Source organism: Meles meles, chromosome X (genome assembly GCF_922984935.1).
Source record: "Meles meles chromosome X, mMelMel3.1 paternal haplotype, whole genome shotgun sequence".
Taxonomy (NCBI): domain Eukaryota; kingdom Metazoa; phylum Chordata; class Mammalia; order Carnivora; family Mustelidae; genus Meles; species Meles meles.
In genome coordinates this window covers 28,672,354-28,699,294 of record NC_060087.1, presented here as the reverse complement: position 1 = coordinate 28,699,294, position 26,941 = coordinate 28,672,354, and the positions used below count along the sequence as shown (strand labels likewise).

At 35.6% G+C, this 26,941-nt stretch overlaps 1 protein-coding gene across 9 annotated transcripts in view; it reads left to right on the top strand.

Moving 5' to 3' along the window:
- Positions 1–26,941, top strand: part of DMD (dystrophin) — a 2,324,635-nt gene that overhangs the window by 655,554 nt on the left and 1,642,140 nt on the right. For all 9 annotated transcript variants that reach the window (XM_045994540.1, XM_045994546.1, XM_045994545.1 and 6 more), the window contains exons 8-9: positions 18,214–18,395; positions 19,658–19,789. In XM_045994540.1, coding sequence (XP_045850496.1) covers positions 18,214–18,395; positions 19,658–19,789 — 314 coding nt within the window. The remainder of the gene's footprint in view (positions 1–18,213; positions 18,396–19,657; positions 19,790–26,941) is intronic.

Genomic DNA, 26,941 nt, shown 5'->3' with positions numbered 1-26,941 from the left:
CTGCACTTGAACATTGACTGATAGCATTTATTCCGTTAAATATATGAAAAGAAATAGAACAAGGCATTGCTGGCAGTTTGAAAATAGCTTAAGTAAAAGCACCAAAGTCCATGTATAATATGTTCAAAGCATAATGTGCATCTGTATAAAATCCAAAAGATTAATTTATGCCAAAATAAAATTTGGTGTTTCCATTATGATTCTTTAATATTTGGAGGAAAATGCATATTGCCATAATTAATTTAAACTTTGTAACACTTGGGTTTCTTTTTTCTCTCATTTCATTTAGTACAAATACCCAGAATTATAGAATTAGTTGACTGATTTCTTGGCAATGTATGTACTCTTTACTGAAAATTTCATCTATTTCATTCTTCTTCATACAGCTCCCATACAGAGAACAAATTTATAACAAGAAATGGAAAAAGAATCTCAATGCTTTAAGCTAATTTGCATTTGATTCATTTAAACCTCTAGAAGCTGAGCTCCATCAAGATTATCTGCATCTTTGTGGCATTTTGTATTTCAAGCTATTTTCTTCACTCATACATGTACCATCCTATTATACTTCAATTATTTTTTTAAGAGTTATTATTTTTTTAAGATTTTATTTATTTATCTGGCAGAGAGAGATCACAAGTTGGCAGAGAGGCAGGCAGAGAGAGAGAGAGAGAGGGAAGCCGGCTCCCTGCTGAGCAGAGAGCCCGACACGGGACTCGATCCCAGGACCCTGAGATCATGACCTGAGCTGAAGGCAGCAGCTTAGCCCACTGAGCCACCCAGGCGCCCACTTCAATTATTTTTAAATTCATGAGAATATGTAGATGCCAACAGAGATAATGAGTGTGGATATCATTTTAGGGTCATTGTCATGATAATCATGACAGGAAGCATAGGGATTCACCTTATTTCCTCCTATGTCTATTACAGTTGGGGATTCTGAATCAGCTTATTTCCTGCTTTCTCCAATTGAGTGGCTATTTATATATGTAAATGAATCAAACTGTTATTGTATCAGAGATGTAGCCTCCTCCCCCATATAAAGATATATCAGCTAAAGATTAATTTTGTTTAAATTAAGCTCTTTAAACATGGAAGCTTATTAACTGTTCACACTTTAGTTTAAATTAGAATATGAACATTTTTAGTTAGAGAAAATTTTTGATAAATGTGAAATTCCTTCCATATTTTCCATATATTTTAAAGAGAAATAAGGCATAGCTTTTAAAGAGATGAAATTTAGAACTTTAACATGATACATGTATGTGAAATAACACTCATATTAATGATAACCAAAACAGAGTGCAAAAATAGTGAAGAAGTAACATTTAATCTTTGTTCTTCTGTTTATTAAAGAAGGTCAGGAAAACATACTAGTCAGTCCTCCCAGTTTAAAAAAAATGTTGTATCTAAAATCGTTGACTAAAATTCATTACCAAGTCCTGAGAAAAGTTCCTAAGAATTCAGAAATAAAAGGAAACTTTCTTTATCTTGGTATGCTGGAAGACTTCTCAGTAAAATAACAAACAACTCAAGAATATTCCTCATTGGTGTTATTGCTCAATATTGTTCAAGAGGACCTAGCAAATGTTATATGACAAGAAAAAAAGAAATGTGAGAAGTGTATATTGGAAAAAATGGATAAATATCATCATTTGAAAACAATATGATTTTCCTCACACAAGATAGTGTAAGGATTATTGGAGAAAGTTTAAATTTGAATTTTATGTATGTAAATACACGAGGAAAGGAAGAGATGTATATGATGAGAATGATAGTTTTCAATCAGTATATCGTTGTATACGTACATGCACATGCTTCTCTGTGTGTGTGTGTACATGTATACAAATCTATCTTTTGAAGGTGAAACGGAATCTCAGCAAGAAATAGAATTTACTTGAGGTAGCTGAAATGAAGAGAATTTCAGAGAAAGACTACTTAGCGAGGTATGACATATTAACAAATAAGTGAAAATGAGTCACCCAGAGAGGTACAAGAGTAGGAAGTAGTTGCTATCCCTAGGAGTTAGGGGAAAAAGAGAACAAATAATGAATGGAGGTTAATGGAGTCCAGTGAGAGCTATACTACTGGAGGAAGAATCACATATTGGAAAATGTAGTTGTTGGAAGGAGTCAGCTACTCTAAGATGTAGTGCTGAAGCAGAGAACTTATGGAGGAAAGTTTTCCCAGCTTTCTCTTTGCCTGTCTTGACTCTCCAGCTAGTTCTTTCCATTGGCTTACTGCAACTGGAATCTAGCCAGCAAATGATCCTAGTAGATGCATTGTGAAAGGATCAGCCACCTTGGGAAAAACCACAGGGAAGAAATGTGTGGGGATGAACATACTAAAAGTAATCACACAAAATGGAAGGGAGATGCAGTTGTCCAGATAACTATGAAATTAGTTTAAATATAAATGCATGATAATTGTCAGGAAATTATTTTTAAATAGGTGACTTGCTTTAGTAAATTTTCTAATATACTGACACTGTGACATGATGTAGAGAAATAGTTTAATAATACAAAATGGTTATTTTGGCAAAAGTTCTTTTATTTAGGTAAAATTATTTTTTGATGGTATCTTTTCAAAACTGTACTGAAAGAGTAGGTTAGCTAGTAAATTAATGCAAAATCTTTGACATTGTTTGGAAATAAAAATCTAATGAGACCCCAGATCCACAAAAAATAATAAAATTTCAGATAATAATAACTTAATGTAAATAGGTAAATCTTTAAAAAATGTACTAAAATGTAGAAGAATATTTTAATAATATTAAGTCAACATAAAACCCAGACACTGTAAAATAAAAGATTGACAGATTTTTTAAAAGATTTTATTTATTTACCCGTCAGATCACAAGTAGGCAGAGAGGCAGGCAGAGAGAGAGGGGGAAGCAGGCACCCCGCTGAGCAGAGAGCCTGATGCAGGGCTCGATCCCAGAACCCTGGGATCATGACCCCAGCCGAAGGCAGAGGCTTAACCCACTGAGCCACCCAGGCGCCCCAAGATTGACAGAATTAACAACACAGAAATTAAAGTATTTTCTGCAGTAAGACACCACTAAAAAGTAACAAAACATGACAGATTGAGGAATCATACTAATCCTAAAGAATAACTTGACTGTGATAAAACTCTTACAATGAATATGAACAAATATATTGTAACAGTGTTTATAAAGTGGCTAAATATGATCTTTACATCCCCTTGAGAAAATTACAAATAACCAGTCAAAACAAAATAAGCTCAACACTGCCTATATTTAAAGAAATACAAAGCACAATATTCTGTGGTGATGAAGGTTCATGAAAATAGGTCCCTTTGGTGGAAGAACCACTTGGAAAAATTTGTGTAGGACATCTGGAGTTATCTTTCAAAATATGGAATGCTATGTATTTTTGATCCTCATATGTCACATTTATGAATTAGAGCTATAGGAATGCCTACACATGTCTAAGACACATATATGAGGATGCTAATTGCAGCATTGTTCACAGCAGTTGCAGTATTATTCCATACTGTGCAATGCTAGGCAGGTATAGTTCTACCACTGGACTATAGGCTCCATAAAATCAGAATCCAGATTTGTTTGTTTTTGATTTAACTTCTGCTCACTATCATGCCTCTACTGCCTAGCATAATACTTGCCTTATGGTAAGTGCCCAGAAAGCAATTGCAAAAAATAAATGGATGAATGAATGCATGCATTATAAAAACTAATTCTTAAAGTCCAAATTGTATGTATGTATGTATGTGTATATACATTCTAAAGCTGCATTTTCCTGGAAACTTACTTTTTCATAGATATTTTTCTGAGTACTTACATTTATCTTTTTATGAAAAAGTTCTTTTAAAAGCATTGGTCCCATTTTATCAATGAGGGCATAAAGACATGAAGAAATTCATTTCATTATCCAAAATTATATAGAGCCTATGAGTTCTAGAAGAAGGTTTGGATTTATACAACTGGGCACATTTGTGAACCTGTATAAGAAAGTAGGTATATAGATAGTTTGTATCCAATTTGATCACATGAGAAATACAGATTAATAAATAAATAGATGCCTACATGGACTGATGGGGGATGGACAGGTGAACTGTTGAATAGACAGCATAGCTTTTGCTGAGAAGTATTATCTCTAGATAATGGGACTGGCGTGGTGTAGAACTGTGGGGTACTTTCACTGTTCACTTTATATACTCCTGTACAATTTTAATTTTCCACTACAATAAGCATATATTGCTTTTGTAATAAAAATGTTTAAAAGTGAGAGATAAAATCCAAACTAATAAAAGGAAAATCAGGGAGAGCTAAAAGATTAACTCTTGGAGCCGAGATCATTAACCTGACCTGTTTCTTCTGAGGGAGAGATTTCTTTTCAAGAGAGAGGTTTCCTGTCATAAGAATGGAAATGGGGCCCATTTGGCCAGTCTAAGACCAGAGGCTGAACAGGGTCTAAAGTTTTGGGTAGTGAGACACACTTTGCAAGATGTAGTAACTGAGCTAGTTATACCAAGCCCTGAGGCTCACAGTCATCAGGAGAGCCATGTTGGTAGACTTTAACCTGAAGGAAAGCTATTTAAGAGAAGCTGAAATTTGAAAATCAAGAAGAACCAGAAGCTGTGATAGGAAATGTAGCTATGTCATATTTAGCATATCAATTTTAAACCTTGTCCAGCCATTGAAAAAGGGAAAAGAAATTTTAAAATTGCAAATGGGTAAAATGAACATCCAACTATTAAAATAGAAATCAGAAGCCATGCCTTGCCTTCTCTCTACCCATTTTTGGTGTTACTAATCTCTAGCCAAAAGGGATTGCTTTTCAAATAAGAAACACACACACACACACAGACAGTAGTTATGTAAGTGACCATATTGTTTTTTAGGGGTGTGTGTGTATCTGTCTGCCTATCTCTCTCTTTCTCTATCTTGTTAATTTTTCTTTGTTTCTTAATTGAATCTCTTATTTTAATATCTCAATTCAAAGAACTGCTCTTAAAATTGTAATGATTTAGGAGTATCCTACCTATGACCGTGTCATAGTTTTAGTGAGATGGCAAGGCTTTCATTTGCTTAACTCTTCCAACCTACCATGGATTAAAACACAGTACTAAATTACTGAGATCTGTGTTTCATCCAAGTTCTAAGGGATTATCTTTTACTCTCCTGGGTCAGAGAGTACTTGAACAAATTTTCCTATGAATATTGGTCAATAACTTTTGAACATCTATTCTATGTAAAGCACTGTGCTTTTTTTGGAGTCTGTACCAAAGCTTAGGAAGAATGAATAAAATATTAGTTTCTCTGTACCTTGAGTATTAGCTTGAATATTTTCAATCTTGTAGTTAAGAAGTCCTAACTTTGTCATCATCACTCATAGGCTTCCTGATTAACCTGCTAATGCTCTCTAATTTAGAAATGAATGCTTCTTTCCTTACTACTTAAAAAAAAAAAAACTGATCCATTTCCTAGAACAGGGGATGTTATGCAAATCAAGTTTGATTTTTGATAATGTCATCAGTAATTTAAGAAAAACTTCTGTGATACAATAGGAAGCTGAGGCTCAGTCTGTTTAAGCTTGTCCAAAATGAGAGAACTAGGATGTGAGCTCGGGAGTCTTTTTTTCTCCTTTATTGGGACTATCAATTATTAGTCAGATGACCTTATACAGTATTCTTAACTCATAAGAGAATGTTGAATGGTAAATGAGAAAACATAATAAAATCCCTTGTACATAACTGATGCTCAATGAAAAGTAATTAAATATCAAACTGAATCTCTTTAATGTGACTTTGGTGTGAGATAAATACTGCTGGCTTCTCTCTGTTTTAATGCTCTTTTCGTCTCCATCCAGTTCTCAATTTCCAACATGAGTCTTATTCTATATTCACTCCACTGAAGTGAAACTTGATAACTTGATTCCCTGCAGCCATAATTATCTGTTCATTCATTCATTTACTAATTTAACAAATACTGAGTACATACTATTTGTCAGTAAGTGATAAACCAGTTTCAAGAAAGTTCCTGCCCTTGTAATACTTAGATTATCGTAGGGAGACAAATTATAGCAAAGGAATAGATAAATAAGCATAATAATTGCAGTTTGTGACAGATGATATAAAGGAAGTAAGTCACTGTGAAATGAAGGGAAAGGGAATGAGTTTTTAAAAATAGGGAGATCAAAAAATGCATCTCAAGTGCCATTTGAGCTAAAACCTAATGGAAAAGGATGAACCAAAAATGCAAAGAGATAGGGAAAATATTCCAGACAACGAGAATAGCAAGTATAAAGACCAAAAGGTATAAAAGGACTTTTGTTATTTCAGATACGAAACAAGGCCAGTGTAACTGAAAGGTACCGACAAGAAAGAGAGAGGCCATTAGATTGCCATTAGCAAGGAGTACAGGATTGCGTCATAAGGTATCTTGTATGGCATAGAAATAGGTTGGGTTTATGCTAAACAAAGAAGCTTCTGAAGGGCTTTAAATATGAAAGTGCTATTTAATTTTTGTGTTTTTTTTTTTTTTTTGAAGATAATTCTAGCTGTTGCATACTGAATGGATTGAAAGGCATGGGAATAGTTAGGATATGAATGTAATGGTCCCAGAAGGCAAGGATCATAGCTCAGGTGAAAATAGTAACTATGAACATGAAGATAAAGAGGTGCCTGTATTCATTTTAGAGACAGAAAAGACAAGGCTTGTTAATGGATTAAAATAGAGAATACAGAAAAAAAAAGAAAAAAGGACAATTTCTAAGTTCACAGCCTGACACAATGCATATGTGTTGTTGCTATATTCAGAGATGGTGATTAATGTGGAGACTAATGTCTTTGAAGGAAACCGAGGGTCTTACTTTGTACATAACAAATTTAAGAGATGTCTTGAGGAGAGGGTTCTCAGTTGGAGATAGATATTTAGGAATCATTAGCATATAGACAATATTTAAAGAGTTTGGGAGGGATAATTGGAAGATAATATCCTAGGGGAGAGTGGGTGTAGCTAGAGAAGACCCGGATCTGGCCTCTAAATCTTTCCAAAATTTCCTATCATATAAATAGGTTGGGCCAGGAGGAGCGCCTAAGAAAGTGTGGCTGATAGCTATAAAACTTGAAAAATATAGTGTTAAAGATTCCAAGAAAAACAAAGCAGTGTAAGAAGAAAGAGTGCTACTGAGAGCTACCAAGTAAAATGAGAGTAGAAAAAATCCATTAGGCTGAGCAACATTGTAGCCATCAGCGGAGTAGAGACAAGGAAGCTAGTTCTCTGATCCACTATTAGCCAGAGAAGCCCTCTGAGCTCATCTTTAAAATACTGACCCCATCCATTCCCTCCTTCAGAGTATGCTTGATTTAGCAAGCTAAGCTCTTTGATATGGAATGGATACTTTTTATATACTATTTGTTATGAAAAAGATTGCTCTTAAATACAGTTTCAGCATTAAGCTAGTTATCATTATGGAATTTGCCTTGGAGCTTGCTTACACCATCAGGCATATTCTGAATCCCAAAACACATCGGAAAGCTCCATAATGACCACTGAAATCTGTGTTAAATGACGTGAGCATCTCCATTCTGGCTCTACTGTTTATCAACCACCCTTTTTAACTCTGCAGAGAATGAGGGGTTGGAAATTGAGTATTTTGTGCTAGTAAGGAAGATATCATGTGGAGTCGGTAACTTAAAAAACTTAATGCCCTTTTTCTACTACTAGGGAAAAAAACAGTCAATTTGGTTAGATCAGAAGCAAAGCACAGAAACAGCAGGTGACAGTGAAGGAAGCGGAGTTAAATGTCACGGAGCCAAAATATTTCTTTCTCTGATGGAAACTCCAATAGTGCTTTCCACAGTAGTCTTGTAGAGGGAATGTTAAGAAAGTACAAATGTTTTCTATCACTGATCTCCCACCCTGACTGATTAGCTTCTGTTTGTGAGGTCAAACTAGCTTTTATTCTCCTGGTTTTAGAGGATATGTACTGAAAATTCGTTCTCAGTTTTTAAATGGCCAGGAGTATGTATCTTAAATACATATATGTTAATGAGGTACAAACTCAGTGAGTAGCTGGAAAAGAGATTTTTCAAAATTTGTTGTATTTGGAATTAAAAGTATAAAGGCAAAACACTTGCTGATTAGCTGAACACAGAAGACATTTGATACTTGGTTCAAAAGCATTCAACTTAAAGGTGGCTTATTTGAAACTTGTAAAGTCACGATTTATTGAGAATTTCCATTTAATTGAGTTTTACCCATTAGCTTCTGTGCATTTGTTCTCAGGCACTAGGTGAATGTTTGGTATTAACACTACAAAATCCCCACTCCTATTTAATCCTCTTCCCAAAAAAGCACAACAAAGATAATGCAGTTGTGGAATGCAGTTTCATTTATACAATGAAGAAGAAAAAAAAAAAACTAGGTGATAGGGTTGAATTGATTGGCAAGTGGTAAATAGAAAACTTTGAAAGTACTTATTTGTAATTTTGCTTCCCCACTTGAACCAAAGTTCCATGGGAACAGCTCCCTGGCATCATTAATTTATCACTATATACTCAAAGACTAGAATAGCCTGGCACGAAGTAATAACTCAGGAAATGTTAAATATATTTTTCAGTGTCTCATTATTATCATTCTGGTACTTTACAGAATCAAAAGCATCATCTTCAGCTGCCATGATTTATTGGATTGAATATATGATTTTTATTTTCATTTTATGTTGCATTTATTTAGCATTGTTTAGTTAATGGCAGAAAGCTGAACTAGTTTTCAGTGCATCTAAAGTCTCCTGTAAACACTTCATCTTCTCTGTTTTTTGGGTTTTTTTTTTTTTCCCCTCTTAGGCCCTAGGGGAGCATTATGTATTTTGAGCATTGTTTTCTACTTGTGCCAAGATGATAGTGAAAGTTTTCTGCTAGCTACACAATGAGCATATCAAAAGGAATAATTGGATGTTTAAAAGATAAAATTATTTAGTATTTCTCATGGATAAATGAAAGCCACTGTTTTTTATGGTTAATTTTATTATGAAACAATCATCTTCACCAATACAAATTATTTTCATTAGTATATATTATAGTCCTTTAATGAGAAACATTGTTATTAGATGATAAAAGCAACTTGGATCAGTGAGTGAATGTTAAAATTATGGAATGGCTTAATTAAGGATTACTTAATTTAGTGAAGGCAGAACAGATCTTGTAGACAAGGAATTTAACTTACAGGGACATATGCAAGTTATTTTCTTATTAAAATGCTATATGTTCGTTGTATTCATTGACATGCAAATGGAAGGTGCATATATGTAGAATGTAGTGATGGATGAAAAATATTAAAATTGAAAATAATAATCTAACACTGAAATGTATTACTCCACTGACACGATATTGCCCATAATTTACAAACTCTGGTGCTAAGAGATCAGAAGACATAATAATATTTTCATTTGTAAACCTCAGATGATAACACAGTTGCTTCCAGTAGTAAGTTCTTTGGAATTTTGTATCTGTGTATTTGGTTATTTTAGCAGACACGGGTTTTTCTATTTTAGAAAAATTAGTTGTATTTCTTTTTATTAGAAAATAACAACTGGAAAATTTAAATTAAAATAACAGTTACAATAGCATAAAATATGAAATACTTAGGGACAAAGTAGCAAAATTAATTAGTTAACTGATTATGTTACGTTAGTCACCATACAGTACATCATTAGTTTTTGATGTAGTGACCCAAGATTCATTGTTTGCATATAACACCCAGTGCTCCATGTAATCCATGCCCTCCTTAATACCCATCACTGGGCTAACCATCCCCCCATCCCCCCCTCTAAAACCCTCAGTTTGTATCCTGAAGTCCATAGTCTCTCATGGTTCATCTCCTCCTCTGATTCCCACCCCACCTTCATTTTTCCCTTCCTTCTGCTGCTGCTCTCCATGCTATTCCTTATGTTCCACAAATAAGTGGAACCAAATTGACTTTCTCTGCTTGACTTATTTCACTTAGCATAATCTCCTCCAGTCCCATCCATGCTAATGCAAAAGTTGGGTATTCATCCTTTCTGATGGCTAAGTATAATACTCCATTGTATGTATGGACCACATCTTTTTTTTTTTTAAGATTTTATTCATTTATTTGACAGACGAAGGTCAAAATTAAGCAGAGAGGCAGGCAGAGAGAGAGGAAGGGAAGTAGGCTCTCTGCTCAGCAGAGAGCCCGATGCGGGGCTTGATCCCAGGACCCTGGGATCATGACTTGAGCCGAAGGAAGAGGCTTTTTTTTTTTTTTTAAAGATTTTATTTATTTATTTGACAGAGAGAGATCACAAGTAGAGAGACAGGCAGAGAGAGAGAGGGAAGCAGGCTCCCTGCTGAGCAGAGAGCCCGATGCGGGACTCGATCCCTGGACCCTGAGATCATGACCTGAGCCAAAGGCAGTGGCTTGACCCACTGAGCCACCCAGGCGCCCCTGAAGGAAGAGGCTTTAACCCACTGAGCCACCCAGGCGCCCCTGGACCACATCTTCTTTATCCATTTGTCTGTTGAAGGGCATCTTGGCTCCTTCCACAGTTCGGCTATTGTGGACATTGCTGCTATGAACATTGGGGTGCATGTGCCCCTTCTTTTCACCACATCTGTATCCTTGGGGTAAATACCCAGAAGGGCAATTGCAGGATCATAGAGTAGCTGTATTTTTAACTTTTTGAGAACCCTCCACACTGTTTTCCAAAGTAGGAATTTGCACCAATTTGCATTTCCACCAACAGTGTAAGAGGGTTCCCTTTCTTCACAGTCTCCAACATTTGTTGATTCTTGCCTCATCAATTTTTGCCATTCTAGCTGGTGTAAGGTTGTATCTCAGTGTGGTTTTGATTTGAATTTCCATGATGGGTAATGATGATGAACACTTTTTCATGTGTCTGTTAGCCATTTATTTGTCTTCTTTGTGGAAGTCAGACACAGGCTTTTGAATGTGTCTCTTTCTATCTGTGCGTATTCACATTTTCACATTCAGAGCTACCTGACCATGTCTAATTTGTGATCACAAGTTTCTTCTTTCCAGTTTACCACCTTCCCTTCTCTTAGATTGAATTTATTTTTATTATGTACTTCAGAATACAAATGCTGTGGGGCATGATCTAGATTTATTCTGATCAGTGTTTCTAAATGACAGCCTTTTAATTTTTTTCTTTTTTACAAAACTTGTGAAAGGCTGATTAAACAGCCTTGTGAGTGTACATTTATGCCTCTGTTTATCTTTGAAATCCTACTTCTTTCTGATTATACATGATACATGTTTTAATTTGCTATTTTAGTTTCTGCCTTTCTCCTGGCAAAAAACTGACCTGAGGTTTAAGGCAGTGGAGCCTCATGTTGAGATTTCCCAGAGGTGTTTCAAGGTTGTGTCTGCCAGCTGGCTAATCAGACTTTCTGGAGGTTGATTACTCAAGATAAGACCAGTTTTGTTGAAAGCACCAGTTTCCTGACAAACTTACTCACACTGTTTTTTTAGGGTGAAGGCATGCTGCAAGAAAATTCTGCACAACTTCGTTTTTATTGTTTCTTTTTGATCTTTAAAAATACTTTTATTATGATATAGACTATATTATCTAACTATAAAATTAGTGAGTGCTGAATGGAGAGTGAAGAAAATACATATAGGACAGAAGAGAAAAGGAAAACCATTTTCAGTCCCACCAACATACTCATTTCACTAATGTCTTGAAGTATATTTGCCTAGTCTTTCCTATAAAATTGTAATTATGTGCTTCATAATTTGTACATTCTATTCTTTTAATGTTATAAAGAATTTATTTTCATATTTTATTAAAAAATCTTCAAAAGTGGGTGCTTGGGTGGCTCAGTTGGTTAAGCATCTGCCTTTGGCTCAGGTCATGATCCCAGGGTCGTAGGATCAAGCCCCACATCGGGTTCCCTGCTTAGCAGGTAGTCTGATTCTGCACCACCTGCTTGTGCCCTCTCTGTCAAATAAATAAATTAAATCTTTAAAAAAATTCTTCAGAAGCAACGTTTTGAGTGGCTTTGTACTATTCATAGACAATGACATATTTGACCATCTTTACTTCTCTATTAAGCCACTTGAAATGCTTTGATTTTTTTTTCTTTTTAGTATGGTAGATCTTTTAATATTGTAAATAGTGCTTGAATTTTACATTGAGTTTATATAAATCATCATTTAAATTTCTGGTGATTTCTTTGTGCTGGATTACTAGAAGGAAAATTACTGTGTCATTGAATATGATTATTTTTAAGGTTTTAGTAAACATTGCCAAAATATTTTTCCTAAAATTTGGAACCAACTGAATCTCTTCCAGCAAAATATCAGTTTGACCAAATCACTGCTGCCTCTATAACTTTGGTTGTTATTCTTCTGCTATTCTTTGATGATGTGATAGGCAAAGGAATATAATTTAAAACCCACTTCATTTAATTTGCATTATTTTGATTACTACTAAGGTTATATTTTTATGTCTATTTACACTAGTCATACCTCATTTATTAGAAATAGAAATCAGGGACTCCTAGGTGGCTCAGTTGGTTGAATGTTTGACTGTTGATTTTGGCTCAGGTCATGATCTCAGGGTTGTGAGTCTGAGCCCTGAGTTGGACTCCACATTGGGCATGGAGCCTGCTTAAGATTCTCTTTCTCCCTCATCCTCTGCCTCTCCCTTCCTGCTCATGCTCTCTCTTTCTCTAAAAAATATAAAAATCATTACTATTATGGAGAATATCATTAATATTTGGTAATGGAACCACATGGATCACGGGGTCATCATTTAGGTAATGACTTTTGAGATACTTGGTTTTTAAATGTACTAAGATAACATTTTCTGCAAGAATGAGGGTAAGGTATTGCGAAGTGTGATGCCCTGACTAGGTTCTAATTCTGATTCTAACAACCTTTGAAATTGACATCAAACTACTGTGGATTTCAGTTTCCTTATTTGAAAAATAATGGAATTTCAGTGAATGATTTATTTGCTCATTATATCCCTCAGTATCAAAATTCTGATTAGTATAGAAACACTCGTCAAAATCAGCATTACTGTTCATAAAATAAAACATTCTAGCAATATTTATGGGTTCACAACATTTTCATTCTGAGATGTCTTTAAAGATTAGATTAGAAATTATAAATTTAGGTTTTTGAGGCAATGAACCCGTTATGTAGTATGGTTTTAGTACAAAGATTACTTTCATAAAATTGTAGGTTCTTATTTTGGGAGTACAGCCACTTCTTTCACTTCATACATTTTAATGTCTTGTAATAAAAAAATGTAAATCACATCCCATCATTCTCACCCTCCTCAAATGCTATAGTACTTATTATATATAACATTATTCTTAAGTCAATTGCAGTCTTACACAATTCTCATCAATTTCTATGGCTTTAACTACTATATTCAGTTTCTCAACAAATATTTAGGTGTTCACAAAGTCTCCAAGCATGGGGCTAGGTGCAGTTATTTATCCTAAGTGAGGATCATCCCCAGGTCATGAAATTTCTTTGGAATTCTCATACATTGTATGGTCCATAATTATTTGTTTAGTGGCTCATCCACTGGATTATTATAACATAGGCTAAGTGCATTAAGTGGCACAAAAAAATTGCCTTGTGAATATTTAATAAATGATGAATGGCCTTTCCTTCCTACCAGCTTCTTGTGGCTTCCCATTAATAGTACTAATTTTCTCTGACAACTAGATCTGGTTTCATACTAATAACACAGAAAAAAATAATAATTGCATTATAGTAACAATAGCAGGATCTAATGAAATTAACTTAATTAAGTTTACAGTTTTTTCTAAACATTATACATTTGACCTTCACAACACCATGATGAGATTGGGACTCTGGTTTTTATTTCACAGATGAGGAAACAGAAGTAAATGATGTTAAGGATGTCTCTCTATAGATATAAATATGTAGGGTCAGATTTTTAAAAATCTAAATTCAGATTCAGAATTTTTCATTCTTTCATTCCATCACATTCTCTTCTTAAAAACCATTAATTTTAAATTTATAAGTGAATTTCATCTGTTGAATTTTATCAGATGATGAAACCATTATTAGGTATCTGGAATGAAAACACAAAGCTGAGTGTATCACTTACTTAAAATGGAACTATGCTGGTCAACCCCAGTCTCTCAAAACAGAGTATTCTTAAGTTTTGGGAAAAACTGGGAGGTCAAGAGATCTGTGAGCACTCAGATGTGAGTAGGTTGTTGTGACCTTTAGAAGCATGGTTGGTTAATAAGGTGACACCACTGTTTGCATTTAGAATTTTGTTCATTGGGATGAGTTCATTTCTGATTAGCCAACTTTCAGAAGGGAAAGGTTGACAATGGCTGGCTTGAGGAATCATGATCAAGACCATATAGGCTGGTAATAGTTAATTGATTAAATGAGTCTGAAACTTGTGTAGGTGGCTACTTGTTACTTTGATTACAGAACAAGCATTTCCCTCCATTTGTCCTCCTTCTCCATTTTACTCAAAGTTTGTTCATCTCTGTAACCTCATGGCTTAGACAGAATTTTATATATGGTTATTTTCAAAGACTGTGAAATAAATGATTAGAAATAGAATGAAGTCATTTTGGACCTATCTTAGAATTTCTATCATGCATCTTTTTTGTTTTCATTACAAAGCCTAGTTTATTTCTCTAACACCTCCTATCTGGATCAGGTCCTACCTTCCTACTTCCCTCATGCTGTTTTTCTCTTTCACCCCATTCTGTACTTAACAGTTTTACTTTACAAAAAAATTTAGTGCTATCACCCTCTTGCTCAGAAGTTGTTACTGTCTAAACTACTGAACCAAGGTCAAAATTTCTAGTTTGTTACTGATGATCTCTCAGTGTTTCACAGTTAGTGTACCCATTGCATCTTGTTATCCACTATTCTGTCCGTGGCTAAGACACATAAAGGCACTATTCCTGGGATGTTTCTAATCTCTTACCACTGCACTTTTGTTCATGATTTTCCACTGCCTAGAATACCTTTCCTCATTCCCCCATTTCTAGCCAATGAAACCCTATACCTGCTTATTACAATTTCCTATTCATAAAGACTTTTCTCATCCCCTCGTAATATATAATTTCTTCTTTTCTCTGAATCTACTTAGGCACTGATTGTGCCAGTTAGAGAAACACATTTTAAATTCTGTTCAGCAATGCAATTATTTTGTACTTTTCCTATTATTTATTTTATTATTCCAAATTATGAGGAATCCATGAATTCTCTATCTTGTTAATCTCCTGAATACTCTGTTAAAGTATTGTAACAAAATAGGTCTTTAGCACATACATGTTGAAGTGAATTAACATATTTTAAAATATCTAAGTTCCCTTCTTTAAGAAAAGAAATATTGGATTTTACCTGCTGGTACAGCTGAATCCACACAACCTCAGAGATGGGAAGCTAATGGGTTGGGGTAAAATTGTCAATAATTTGGTCAAATAGTGTATATTTTTCTGATGATTGATATTTATGAATATTTGCTGCCATCCAAAAGATGTTTTATATAGTTAAAATGTACTATAATTTTTGACATTTGCTTGGGGTAATAGAAATAATTCTTGATTTATTTTTACCTTTATTTTTATCATGACATGTATTTGCGTTCAAACATATCCATGTACATGTTTCTATATAGTAAAGTAGTAAATGGTCATAGATCAAACTTTTTTAATTCCAGTGACTTTCTCACAGCATAGTTTTACTTAATCCTAAAAATAAACAGAATTCTAAATTATGCTCATTACAGATAAAGCTGACTAGTTCCTAGTGAGAAAGAAGAAACCATTTTAGAGGTTGAAAATGTGGTGAAGAAGGGTAGTATCTACCATACAAAGAACACTTGAAAAAACAGTTATCAAATGAAAGGAGTATTTCAGTCTTCAGAATTTCAAAGCCAAGTTAGTAAACTTTTTTTTTTTTTTTTAGAAAGGTGATACTCATGCACAAAGTATTCTTTAGTTCTTCCTAAAAAAAAAAATCATTGCCAAAACTTAACCTTCACCACTTGTTGGTTAATAATTAAATTATAATAAGGAGCTAAGAATATGTATTGTATAAATTTGTACCTCTCAGCCTATGCACTTAAGCGTCCAGTAAGTATCTCTTTGGGGGAAAAAAGGCAAAACAATGAAGTGACAAGTGGGAGAACAGTCTACTTCCTGTGTAATATTTCTCAAGCCTGTTAATGGTCTTCAAGCCAGCAATGTCAGTATCACCTGCAAGCTTGTAAGAAATGCAGAACTTCAGGTTCCACCTCTGACATACTGAATTTGATTGAGTTGAAAAAGGTCCCCAGGTGATTCATATGCACATTAAAAATTGAGGAGTACTCTGTTAAGGACGCCTGGGTGGTTCAGTCGGTTAAGCATCTGCCTTTGGCATGAGTCATGATCCCAGGGTTGTGGGATCAAGTACCACATTGGGCTCCCTGCTCACTGGGGAGCCTGCTTCTCTCTCTCTCCCTCTCCCTTTGTGTGTGCTCTCTCTCTAGCGCTTACTCTCTCTCAAATAAATAAAATGTTTTAAAAAGAGAGAAAGAGAAATATTCTATTATACTATGGATAGAAGCAGACCAAGGAATATTGATTTTTTTCCTCCTCTGTAGCTCTTTTCAAAAATATTTTAAAAGAATAGGGGCGCCCAGTGGCTCAGTAGGCTAAGCGTCTACCTTCAGCTCAGGTAGTGATCCTAGAGTCATGGCATTGAGCCCCACATCCCTGCTTAGCAGGGAGTCTGCTGCTTCCCTCTCCCTCTGCTCCTCCCTATCCCCCGCTCATTCTTTCTTTCTAATAAATAAAATATTTTAAAAATATATTAAAAATAGTTGTTCTATGGGCACCTGGATGGCTCAGTTGGCTAAGCATCTGACTCTTGGTTTCTGCCTAGGTCATGATCTTATGGGTCATGAAATGAAGCCCTGCTCCATGCTCAGAGGGGAGTCTGCTTGAGATTCTCTCCTTCTACTCCTTCCCCCACTCATACATGTGTACTCACTTTTTCAAATAAATAAATCTTTTAAAAAATGTTGTTCTAATTAATTACATTCCTGCTACTGTGAAGGGATTGACTAAGTGACTTTTTCAACCTTCCTTTTATGTTAGCGGGCTTGAGATTTGACTGTTGGCTTTTTTACTCGTGATCTGAATACCTGACCAGAATATACATATTTAAGATAAAACAAATCTTTTAATGCTAGTTAAGTTAAGCTAAATTGATGGCAAGAAAAATGCCTGGAACATTGCTGCATAGTTGTCTTGGCCTCCTGCCAGGATTTGTGTTTTAACACTTCTGGGATTAATGATACACTTCACATAAAGGATTATTTTTATATCTTGGTTCCCTGGAATGAATGCAGTGGGTACATTGTAATGCCAAGTAGCAAAAGAACCTTTAGAAGGAGGTGCCACTTACTATGTGTGTTATTACAAATTATTATTGACTTTAAATACTGGGTTTCTTTCATTCCCTGGATGTGGCAAAGAACATAATGTCAGATCAACTTTATGTGAAGGACTTTTAAATTTATCTCAAGAGTCTGAGAAGGAAGGTGACATCTGACGTTAACAGATGTACCAAAATGTAAACAAATGTTCTTAAATACTTAAGGAATATTAGAAATCATATGCATATAGTATACTGTTGTTTTATTTTATTGTTACTGTGAAAATACATGGTTCTTTTCAACACAGAGACATGTTTTGCTCTTTATGTACTTAATCACCAGCAAAACTTTGATTAGATGATGCAAGCTTTCCTTACTGGAAGCCAAGGCATTAAGCTCTTTCATGTAATTGTTTAATTACCATGCACTATTTTAATTGACAAGTTAATACAGCTTTCCATGGAAAGGAAGATATAATGTTTTATTTGTGTTTCTTATCTAATGAAAACCACTCTCTTAGATGGGCTAGTTTGGCAATTTGACTTAGGAAAAAGTATTACAGAATGAAGTTTTTATGTGAACAAGAAAAAGAAATTAACTTTAGTGCTCCTCTCATTGGTCTGCCAAATTGGAAGGACATTTTCGGCCTGATTATCATGTTCTAATTAGTCTCTGGAGGACATTCATGGGCAATCGAGTGCTCATTAATGTGTCTTCTTCCTGTAACATTGATTTGTTCATTCGCCTTTCAGAGACTCGAATATAGAAACCAAAAATTGATGTGTGGGTATTAATGTGCTTACAGATGTTGCCACCACTTACCCAGATAAGAAGTCCATCTTAATGTATATCACATCACTCTTCCAAGTTCTGCCTCAACATGTGAGCATTGAAGCCATCCAGGAAGTGGAAATGTTGCCAAGGCCATCAAAAGTTACTAAAGAAGAACATTTTCAGTTACATCATCAAATGCACTATTCTCAACAGGTAAAGTATCAAAAGAGTACCTAATATCAATGATATTTTCTATGGCATATATATTTTTAGTCTTCATATGCATACATATCTATTATATCTATGGGTATATGCATGATAAATATGTCTGCATAGCATAGCATGTGTATATATGCACATACATACATACACACAAATATATATGTCTATGTAGCATAATGTATATGTGTGTGTATATATTATATATATAATATGTATATACAGGCTTACAGAGTTTCTCTCTCTCTCTCTATATATATATATATCTACCTATAGATAGGTTATATTTTAACTGATATAATGGACCATAATATTGTTTTCAAAGCACATTATTAAAATACTCTGCTGTTGATATGCACTATGTTATAGGAATGGGGAAAACAATATATTGCATTTCCATTATGCAAAATGAATTAAAATAAAAGATAGGCTCATATGTATGAAACAATATCGATGAGAGTAAAGAGCAAAGACAGTATGAGCGAAGGCAAGAAGTCTGTTTAATAATACTTTCCTATTTTTAGTGGCAACATACTGATGTATTAACAAATTTTCATTACTCAAGGTAACATTTTTGATAAAAGTAGTTTATAATACTTTAAATAAAAGTTAAAGGGAAAATACATATGATAAAGATTTTTATGATTGTACAGGATCTAATGGGATTCTTTTATTGCATGGTTCTTGCTCCCAACAGTGGCTCTTTGGGGTGTTTTCTTTTACTCTTTTTTGACACAAACAATGATGAAAAAGGCTTAAAAAGAAAAAAAAATCTTTTAGCACAATTTCTGCTGAAGGCGTGGAAAGCTAATCTTAGGCCTAATCTTCTCACTCTCCTAAACTAGTTCCATAATTAGCTTATGAAAACTCCAGTCCTTTTCAGGAACTTGACCTGATGAATTCTGGTTTTGTTTACTTTGTGTTCAGAGAAAATTGCTTTTGGATGCCTGGTTTTGCCAGACTGAAGAGCATCATCCCATATGAGTGCCAGAGCTGTGTCTGTATGGAATCCTTATAGTTAATCCCCACCCTTATCCCTTCCCTGAGTACTTGCTCTCCACCATGACACTGAGCACAAGAATTGTGCAAGTGTACCAGTTTGCAAGAGCACTGTGTGCATTTCAAATTAAACTTTTCATCTTACTGGTTCCATTTAAGGTTTGTTTTTTCTAGTGTGTTGGAAAGCAGTCCTTCCAGGGTTACTTACGATGTCTCTTCCTCCCCTCTGTCCCCTTCCCCCTAACCCTACTCTACAGATCACAGTCAGTCTAGCACAGGGCTATGAACGAACTCCTTCCTCTCCCAAGCCTCGATTCAAGAGCTATGCCTACACACAGGCTGCTTATGTCACCACCTCTGAACCCACACGGAGCCTGCTTCCTTCACAGGTCTGTCAACATTTACTCTCTGTTCTAGAAACCAAAGAATTTCCTCATCCAAGAAAATGTAACATAGCTTTGGTTTGGATTTTGCAGTGCATTTTTTCTCCTTCATCAGGAGCAGTTTCATTACCAGTTGTGTTAGATGTTCTCACATGATGCTGTTTTGTTATTGTGACTCCCCTAGGTTTAACATAGGTTGATTCCTCATGAATGGGGATTCTTATAATAGTGGGTGTGTGCTTTCATTATGTAATTTACCTGTAAGGTTCTCTTTCATAAAGGCTACCAATGGTTATACAAAAACATCATTAAAGGTTGATATATGTAATTGTAAAAGAGTGGGGAAGTGATGAAATTCATTAATCACACCATTTGGGGAGATTTTTCTAGATACCTTATACCTAAAGGAAACATACACTCTATATAGATGTTCTATTATATTTTCATTATATAAAAATATATTTATACTGTTTAAGAAAAATATAACTACAGGGCCACCTGGGTGGCTAAGTTGGTTAAGGGTCTAACTCTTGATTTCAGCTCAGATCATGATCTCTGGGTTGTGGGATTGACCTCTGCACTGGGCACGGAGCCTGCATAAGATTCTCTCTCTCCCTCTGCCCTCCCCCTAAAAAATGAAAGGAAAATATAACTATAAGCTTTTTTCATATGATACACTTTAATTTGACTAATTTAAACATGTATATAACATGCTCTGTACTATTTATACAAGAACATCAGTCACACCCAAACCAGGTCAGATTCTATGTGCCATTTAACACTTTCCACATAAGGAATCTTCTCAGTGGAGTTCTCCATTATTGAAGTGTTATAGGAAACCTGAAAACATAAGAAATTATAGCCTGGTATATGTTAGAGCATGGAAACGAAATGTGCTTGACTTGTGAAATTTATTAGAAATTCTTTTTAGAAGGAAACTCTTTTGTAGAGCAATTTGAAAAGTTCTTAAGGGAGTGACATTTGTCAAAACTAATTATGAATGGGAATTTCAAAATTATAGACCTGATCCTATATGGTGAAAAAAGTGCACATCTTTGGAGGCTCATTGATTTTTTTAGAATCATGATTGTATTTAATTAGTGATTATTTTGCACAGCTAATTTATGCATAAGGATGAAAATTCTTAGCACTCACAGGTTCCTCCAAGGAAGCATAGTTCAGGGCATAGTTAGGCCCTCTGTCCTTGGCTAGTTTTCTGGCAAAGCTGAACAAAGGAGACTGGGTGAGAACATTTGTGTGACTCAGCCTCATCTTCAGTTAAATTCCCATCCATGTTTTTACAAAGGTTAGTTGTATAATCTTGAACAAGAGAACTTAATCAGTTTTCTCATCATCAGTAAATTAAAATAGTTCGGCCACTCATTACTGAGTGTTTCTCTATGCCAAGTGTGCACATTATATGAACTAAGGAAATCCTTATAACAACTTTGGAGAGGTGGGAGATGCTATTTTTATCTGCCTTTGAAGTTTCCTGTATCTGCCCTTTTCTTTCTCTTCTTCTTCACCCCCTACCCTCCTGACTGCCTGACTCCCCAGACTCTTTTCATCACTATCCTCCCATCCTCCAAGTCTTAAAGAACAGGGGTGTACCCTAAAATAAAGGAGCATGAGCCAAGACAAAGAGATGAGTTCTTTTCTGCCCTCATTATCACTTTATCGAGCTGCCTTTTCCAGAAGGTTTTCTCTGAGGCCTATTCTGACAGCACATTTTTACCTCATTACCACTCCATTAAGGCATTGCTCAGGTATGACTCCTTAATGAAGTAATTATAAGTAGACTTAATTTTGCTAGACTCTATTTGTTCATTCTACCTTTGAATAAGTACAAAATATATAATGTGTCACAAAATAAAAATATTCAACAAATTTATTTACCTGTTTTATTTAGCATAAGTCACTGAGATAAAACTAATGGTGTCTTTTAGAAAAGAAGCAGCATGAATTACAATTGATGAGGAACGATGTATTCTGCCCATTTCTAAAGGAAGAACCTCAGAAGATAATGTTACATGTTTGATAATTTCATGTCTTAATGAGAGCCTAAATTTTTTTTTTCTGCAGTGTTTTTCAGAGGGGCTGAGCCTATACTGCCCCCTACAGGTTGTATCTGATCCACTTCAAATGAACTCAAGGCCGGCCAAACTGGACCCCATTGGAGCCTTTCATTATAGAGTTGTGTACTTGGTCTACCAAGGGGGTGACTTTTTCCATAATAGAAGAGCGAGCTATGTGGGTGACTGTCCCCTCTGGGAAAAAAGTAAAATTTGTGATTTATCTTAAAAGTTCCCGCTATAATAGAAACATAAACTTTAAAAATCCTGTTTATACTCTTTGAGTTTGGAAACCTCTTGAGGTGAAGCAATCTGACCTACATCAGGACCCCTACATATAAATGAGTTTTTCTCATGATTTGCCAAGAAGAAATACTATCTGGTATGAACCCCTAGCATGCCCTCATTGTATCACTTTATGTCCATCCTTGGCTGGAGGCCATTTTTTATGTTTATACTTTTTAATTTATGTTTTTATGACCTTGATCATGCCTCTCATTCTACTCCTAATTTTATATCAAAAATAGCCAATATCTTGTCCACCTTCAATTTCTCTTTCTTTCCTGGAGCCTAACCCCATTTAAATCTTCTCTAGTGTATGTTGCTTCTGAAACACATCAAGCCACTTTATCTTGTTAATACACTGTTCTGTGACTCTTTCATTTATCGCCTTTGTAGAATAGTCTACACTTTATTCATTCATTTATTTAGTCACAAATAATTATACTTCATCACCAATTGAAATGTCATCTTTTCAGCTTCCAGGTTTTCCATCGTAATTGAAATAAATTTTCCTCTATCCTCTAGACTCATCAGGTTCTTCTCCATCTCTGTTCTGTATCCCTTTCATTATCTGGCTCTTTCTTCTGTTCTAACTCCCTTTGACAGCCCCTTTGAGCTCCCTTAAGAGCTTCATGAAAGATACCTAGAGCTGTGTGTTGCACTCTCTCTTTTATCAATATGACTTAATTTCCTGGCTACAACTGTATGCAGTTGGCCGTTGTTACATGTGTATTCACCAATTTCCAATATCTTCTGAGTTACAGCCACATTTCCAGTTCTTTGGTATGCATCTATACCTAGGTGTCCACTGAGTTCTTAAACCTAGTATGTCCTGAAGGGAACTTTGTTTCATTGCTCACAAACCCATCTCTTGTCCCTTTTTGTTACGTAAGTGAGACTATTACTCAGCAGGCAATGAGACTTAAAAATGTGACTTTGTACTCTTTGGTCTCTTTATTGATCTGATATTCATTAATGAGACATACAAAGTCAATTCCTTCTTTACAACATTGCTCCATTAAGCTATGTCCCTGATGTTATGTCTTCTGATTTACACCCTTAATACACATCTTCTAGACTACAGAAATACCTTTGCAATCAATGTCCCTGTCTTTATCTTAGTCCCCTCTAATTCAGAGTGCATTTCCATATTAAGAACTTTAACAATATCATTCACAAAGCTTTCTTCACTTCCTTTTGCCTTTATAACAGGTCCATTCTCTTAGATTTCATCAAGAAGCTCCATGATCTAATATCTATTTATATTTTCATGTTTATTTCATAGTAGTCTATTTCATGTTTCCTTTACTCCAACCAAATTAAATCACTTGCTGTCTTCCGTAAATGCCAAGCAATTTCCTATCTTAGCTTTTTTTCGTTCTCTCAGCCTAGAGTGATTTTGTCTTTTTTCACATTGGATAGTTTAATCCAAATTTCAAGGCCTAAGCAATAAGTGGAAGAGCCTGGATTCATGTTCAGATTTATCTAACTCCAAGTTAATGTTCTTCATACTAACACTAAATTTTCTCTCTCTCTCCACCCCCACCCATATATAGGATTACTCACACATGGAGTAGTATTCATTTATGTGATCATTTTTTAGAAGTGATTATTTATTTATTTGAGAGAGAAAGAGAGAGAGCACAGGAGGGGGGAGCAGAGGGAAAGGGAGAAGCGGACTGCCCTCTGAGCAGAGAGCCTGAGGTGGTGCTCCATCTTGGACCTCAAGATCATGACCTGAGCTGAAAGCAGATGCTTAACTGACTGAGCCACGTAGGCGTCCCTGTAATCATTTAACACTTATTCTTTAATCACTTACTATGCACCAGGTATTATTATATGACCAAGTGATGCGTCAGTAAACAAACTTAAAAAATAATTTGTGCCCTAAAGCACAGGCTTATGGGAGAGTCAAAATATGAATAAGATAAACATTATGAATAAATGAAACAGTATTTCTAGTAATATGTATAAAGTAAAGCAAAATTTAGTAATAATTACAGTAGTTAGTGGTAAAAAGAAAAAAATAAAAGAGAAAAGTAGAATATGCAGTATGTGACAGGTGGGGTCATCAGAGAAAGTAAATTTTGAGTAAAGACTGAAAAGAGGTGTGGGTCTCTGGGAGGAGACCAACCTCTGAGGAGGAATCAGAGATTGTACAAAAGCCTTGAGCTGTGGGGATACTTGGACTACTCAAGAAAAGGCAGGGGTGAGGGCACAGTGCCTGAGCTGTAATGGTAGACCAGATCACATAGGACGTGGTAAGTAATGGTAAGGACTTTTGTTTTCATTACCAGTGAGATGGAAGGCTGTTGGAAGAATGACATAAACTCATATTATTTCAACATGGCTGCTATGTGGGGAATAGACTAAATGGAGCAAGGGTAGAACCAAGGAAACGAGTTAGATTGCTATCGCAATAATCCATTCAGCATATGAGAGAGAGTTGGATCTGGATTCTTTTAGTTTTTCCCTCCGTTAAAATTTTTTTAACATAAACTTTACTATCTTGACTGTTTTGAAGTGTACAGTTCAGGGTTATTAAGTACATTCATAAAATTGTACATCCAATACCACCACCATCTATCTCCAGAACTCTTTTCATCTGGCAAAATGGAAACTCCAGTATCCATTAAGCAATAACTACTATAACTTCTTCCCTGTAACCCCTGGTGACACTACCATTCTCTGTTTCTATGATTTTGGCATTTTTTTTAAAACATCTTATTTTAAAAAAAAATTTTTTTGACTGTAAAGCATTATATTTTATTACATTATTTCTTTTTTTTTATGAGACAAAGGCTTTAATTTATTTATTTTTTCAGTATAACAGTATTCATTGTTTTTGCACAACACCCAGTGCTCCATGCAAAACGTGCCCTCCCTATTACCCACCACCTGTTCCCCCAACCTCCCACCCTGACCCTTCAAAACCCTCAGGTTGTTTTTCAGAGTCCATAGTCTCTTATGGTTCGCCTCCCCATCCAATTTTTTTTTTTTATAAACATATAATGTATTTTTATCCCCAGGGGTACAGGTCTGTGAATCGCCAGGTTTACACACTTCACAGCACTCACGATAGCACATACCCTCCCCAATGTCCATAACTCCCTCCCCCTCTCCCAACCCCACCTCCCCCCAGCAACCCCCAGTTTGTTTTGTGAGATTAAGAGTCCCTTATGGTTTGTCTCCCTCCCAATCCCATCTTGTTTCATTAATTCTTCTCCTATCCCCCTAACCCCCCATGTTGCTTCTCCATGTCCTCATATCAGGGAGATCATATGATAGTTGTCTTTCTCCGATTGACTTATTTCACTAAGCATGATACCCTCTAGTTCCATCCACGTCGTCACAAATGGCAAGATTTCATTTCTTTTGATGGCTGCATAGTATTCCATTGTGTATATATACCACTTCTTCTTTATCCATTCATCTGTTGATGGACATCTAGGTTCTTTCCATAGTTTGGCTATTGTAGACATTGCTGCTATAAACATTCGGGTACACGTGCCCCTTCGGATCACTATGTTTGTATCTTTAGGGTAAATACCCAGTAGTGCAATTGCTGGGTCATAGGGGAGTTCTATTTTCAACATTTTGAGGAACCTCCATGCTGTTTTCCAGAGTGGTTGCACCAGATTGCATTCCCACGAACAGTGTAGGAGGGATGCCCTTTCTCCACATCCTCGCCAGCATCCGTCATTTCCTGACTTGTTAATTTTAGCCATTCTGACTGGTGTAAGGTGATATTTCATTGTGGTTTTGATTTGTATTTGCTGATGCCGAGTGACGTGGAGCATTTTTTCATGTGTCTGTTGGCCATCTGGATGTCCTCTTTGCAAAAATGTCTGTTCATGTCCTCTGCCCATTTCTTGATTGGATTTTTTGTTCTTTGGGTGTTGAGTTTGCTAAGTTGCTTATAGATTTTGGATACTAGCCCTTTATCTAATAGGGCGTTTGCAAATATCTTCTCCCATTCTGTCAGTTGTCTTTTGGTTTTGTTAACTGTTTCCTTCGCTGTGCAAAAGCTTTTGATCTTGATGAAATCCCAATAGTTCATTTTTGCCCTTCCTTCCCTTGCCTTTGCCGACGTTCCTAGGAAGATTTTGCTGCGGCTGAGGTCGAAGAGGTTGCTGCTTGCGTTCTCCTCAAGGATTTTGATGGATTCCTTTCTCACATTGAGGTCCTTCATCCATTTGGAGTCTATTTTCGTGTGTGGTGTAAGGAAGTGGTCCAATTTCATTTTTCTGCATGTGGCTGTCCAATTTTCCCAGCACCATTTATTGAAGAGGCTGTCTTTTTTCCATTGGACATTCTTTCCTGCTTTGTCGAAGATTAGTTGACCATAGAGTTGAGGGTCGATTTCTGGGCTCTCTATTCTGTTCCACTGATCTATGTGTCTGTTTTTGTGCCAGTACCATGCTGTCTTGATGATGACAGCTTTGTAATAGAGCTTGAAGTCCGGAATTGTGATGCCACCAACTTTGGCTTTCTTTTTCAATATTCCTTTGGCTATTGGAGGTCTTTTCTGGTTCCATATAAATTTGAGGATTATTTGTTCCATTTCTTTGAAAAAAATGGATGGTATTTTGATAGGGATTGCATTAAATGTGTAGATTGCTTTAGGTAGCATGGACATTTTCACAATATTTATTCTTCCAATCCAGGAGCATGGAACATTTTTCCATTTCTTTGTGTCTTCCTCAATTTCTTTCATGAGTACTTTATAGCTTTCTGCGTATAGATTCTTGGCCTCTTTTGTTAGGTTTATTCCTAGGTATCTTATAGTTTTGGGTGCAATTGT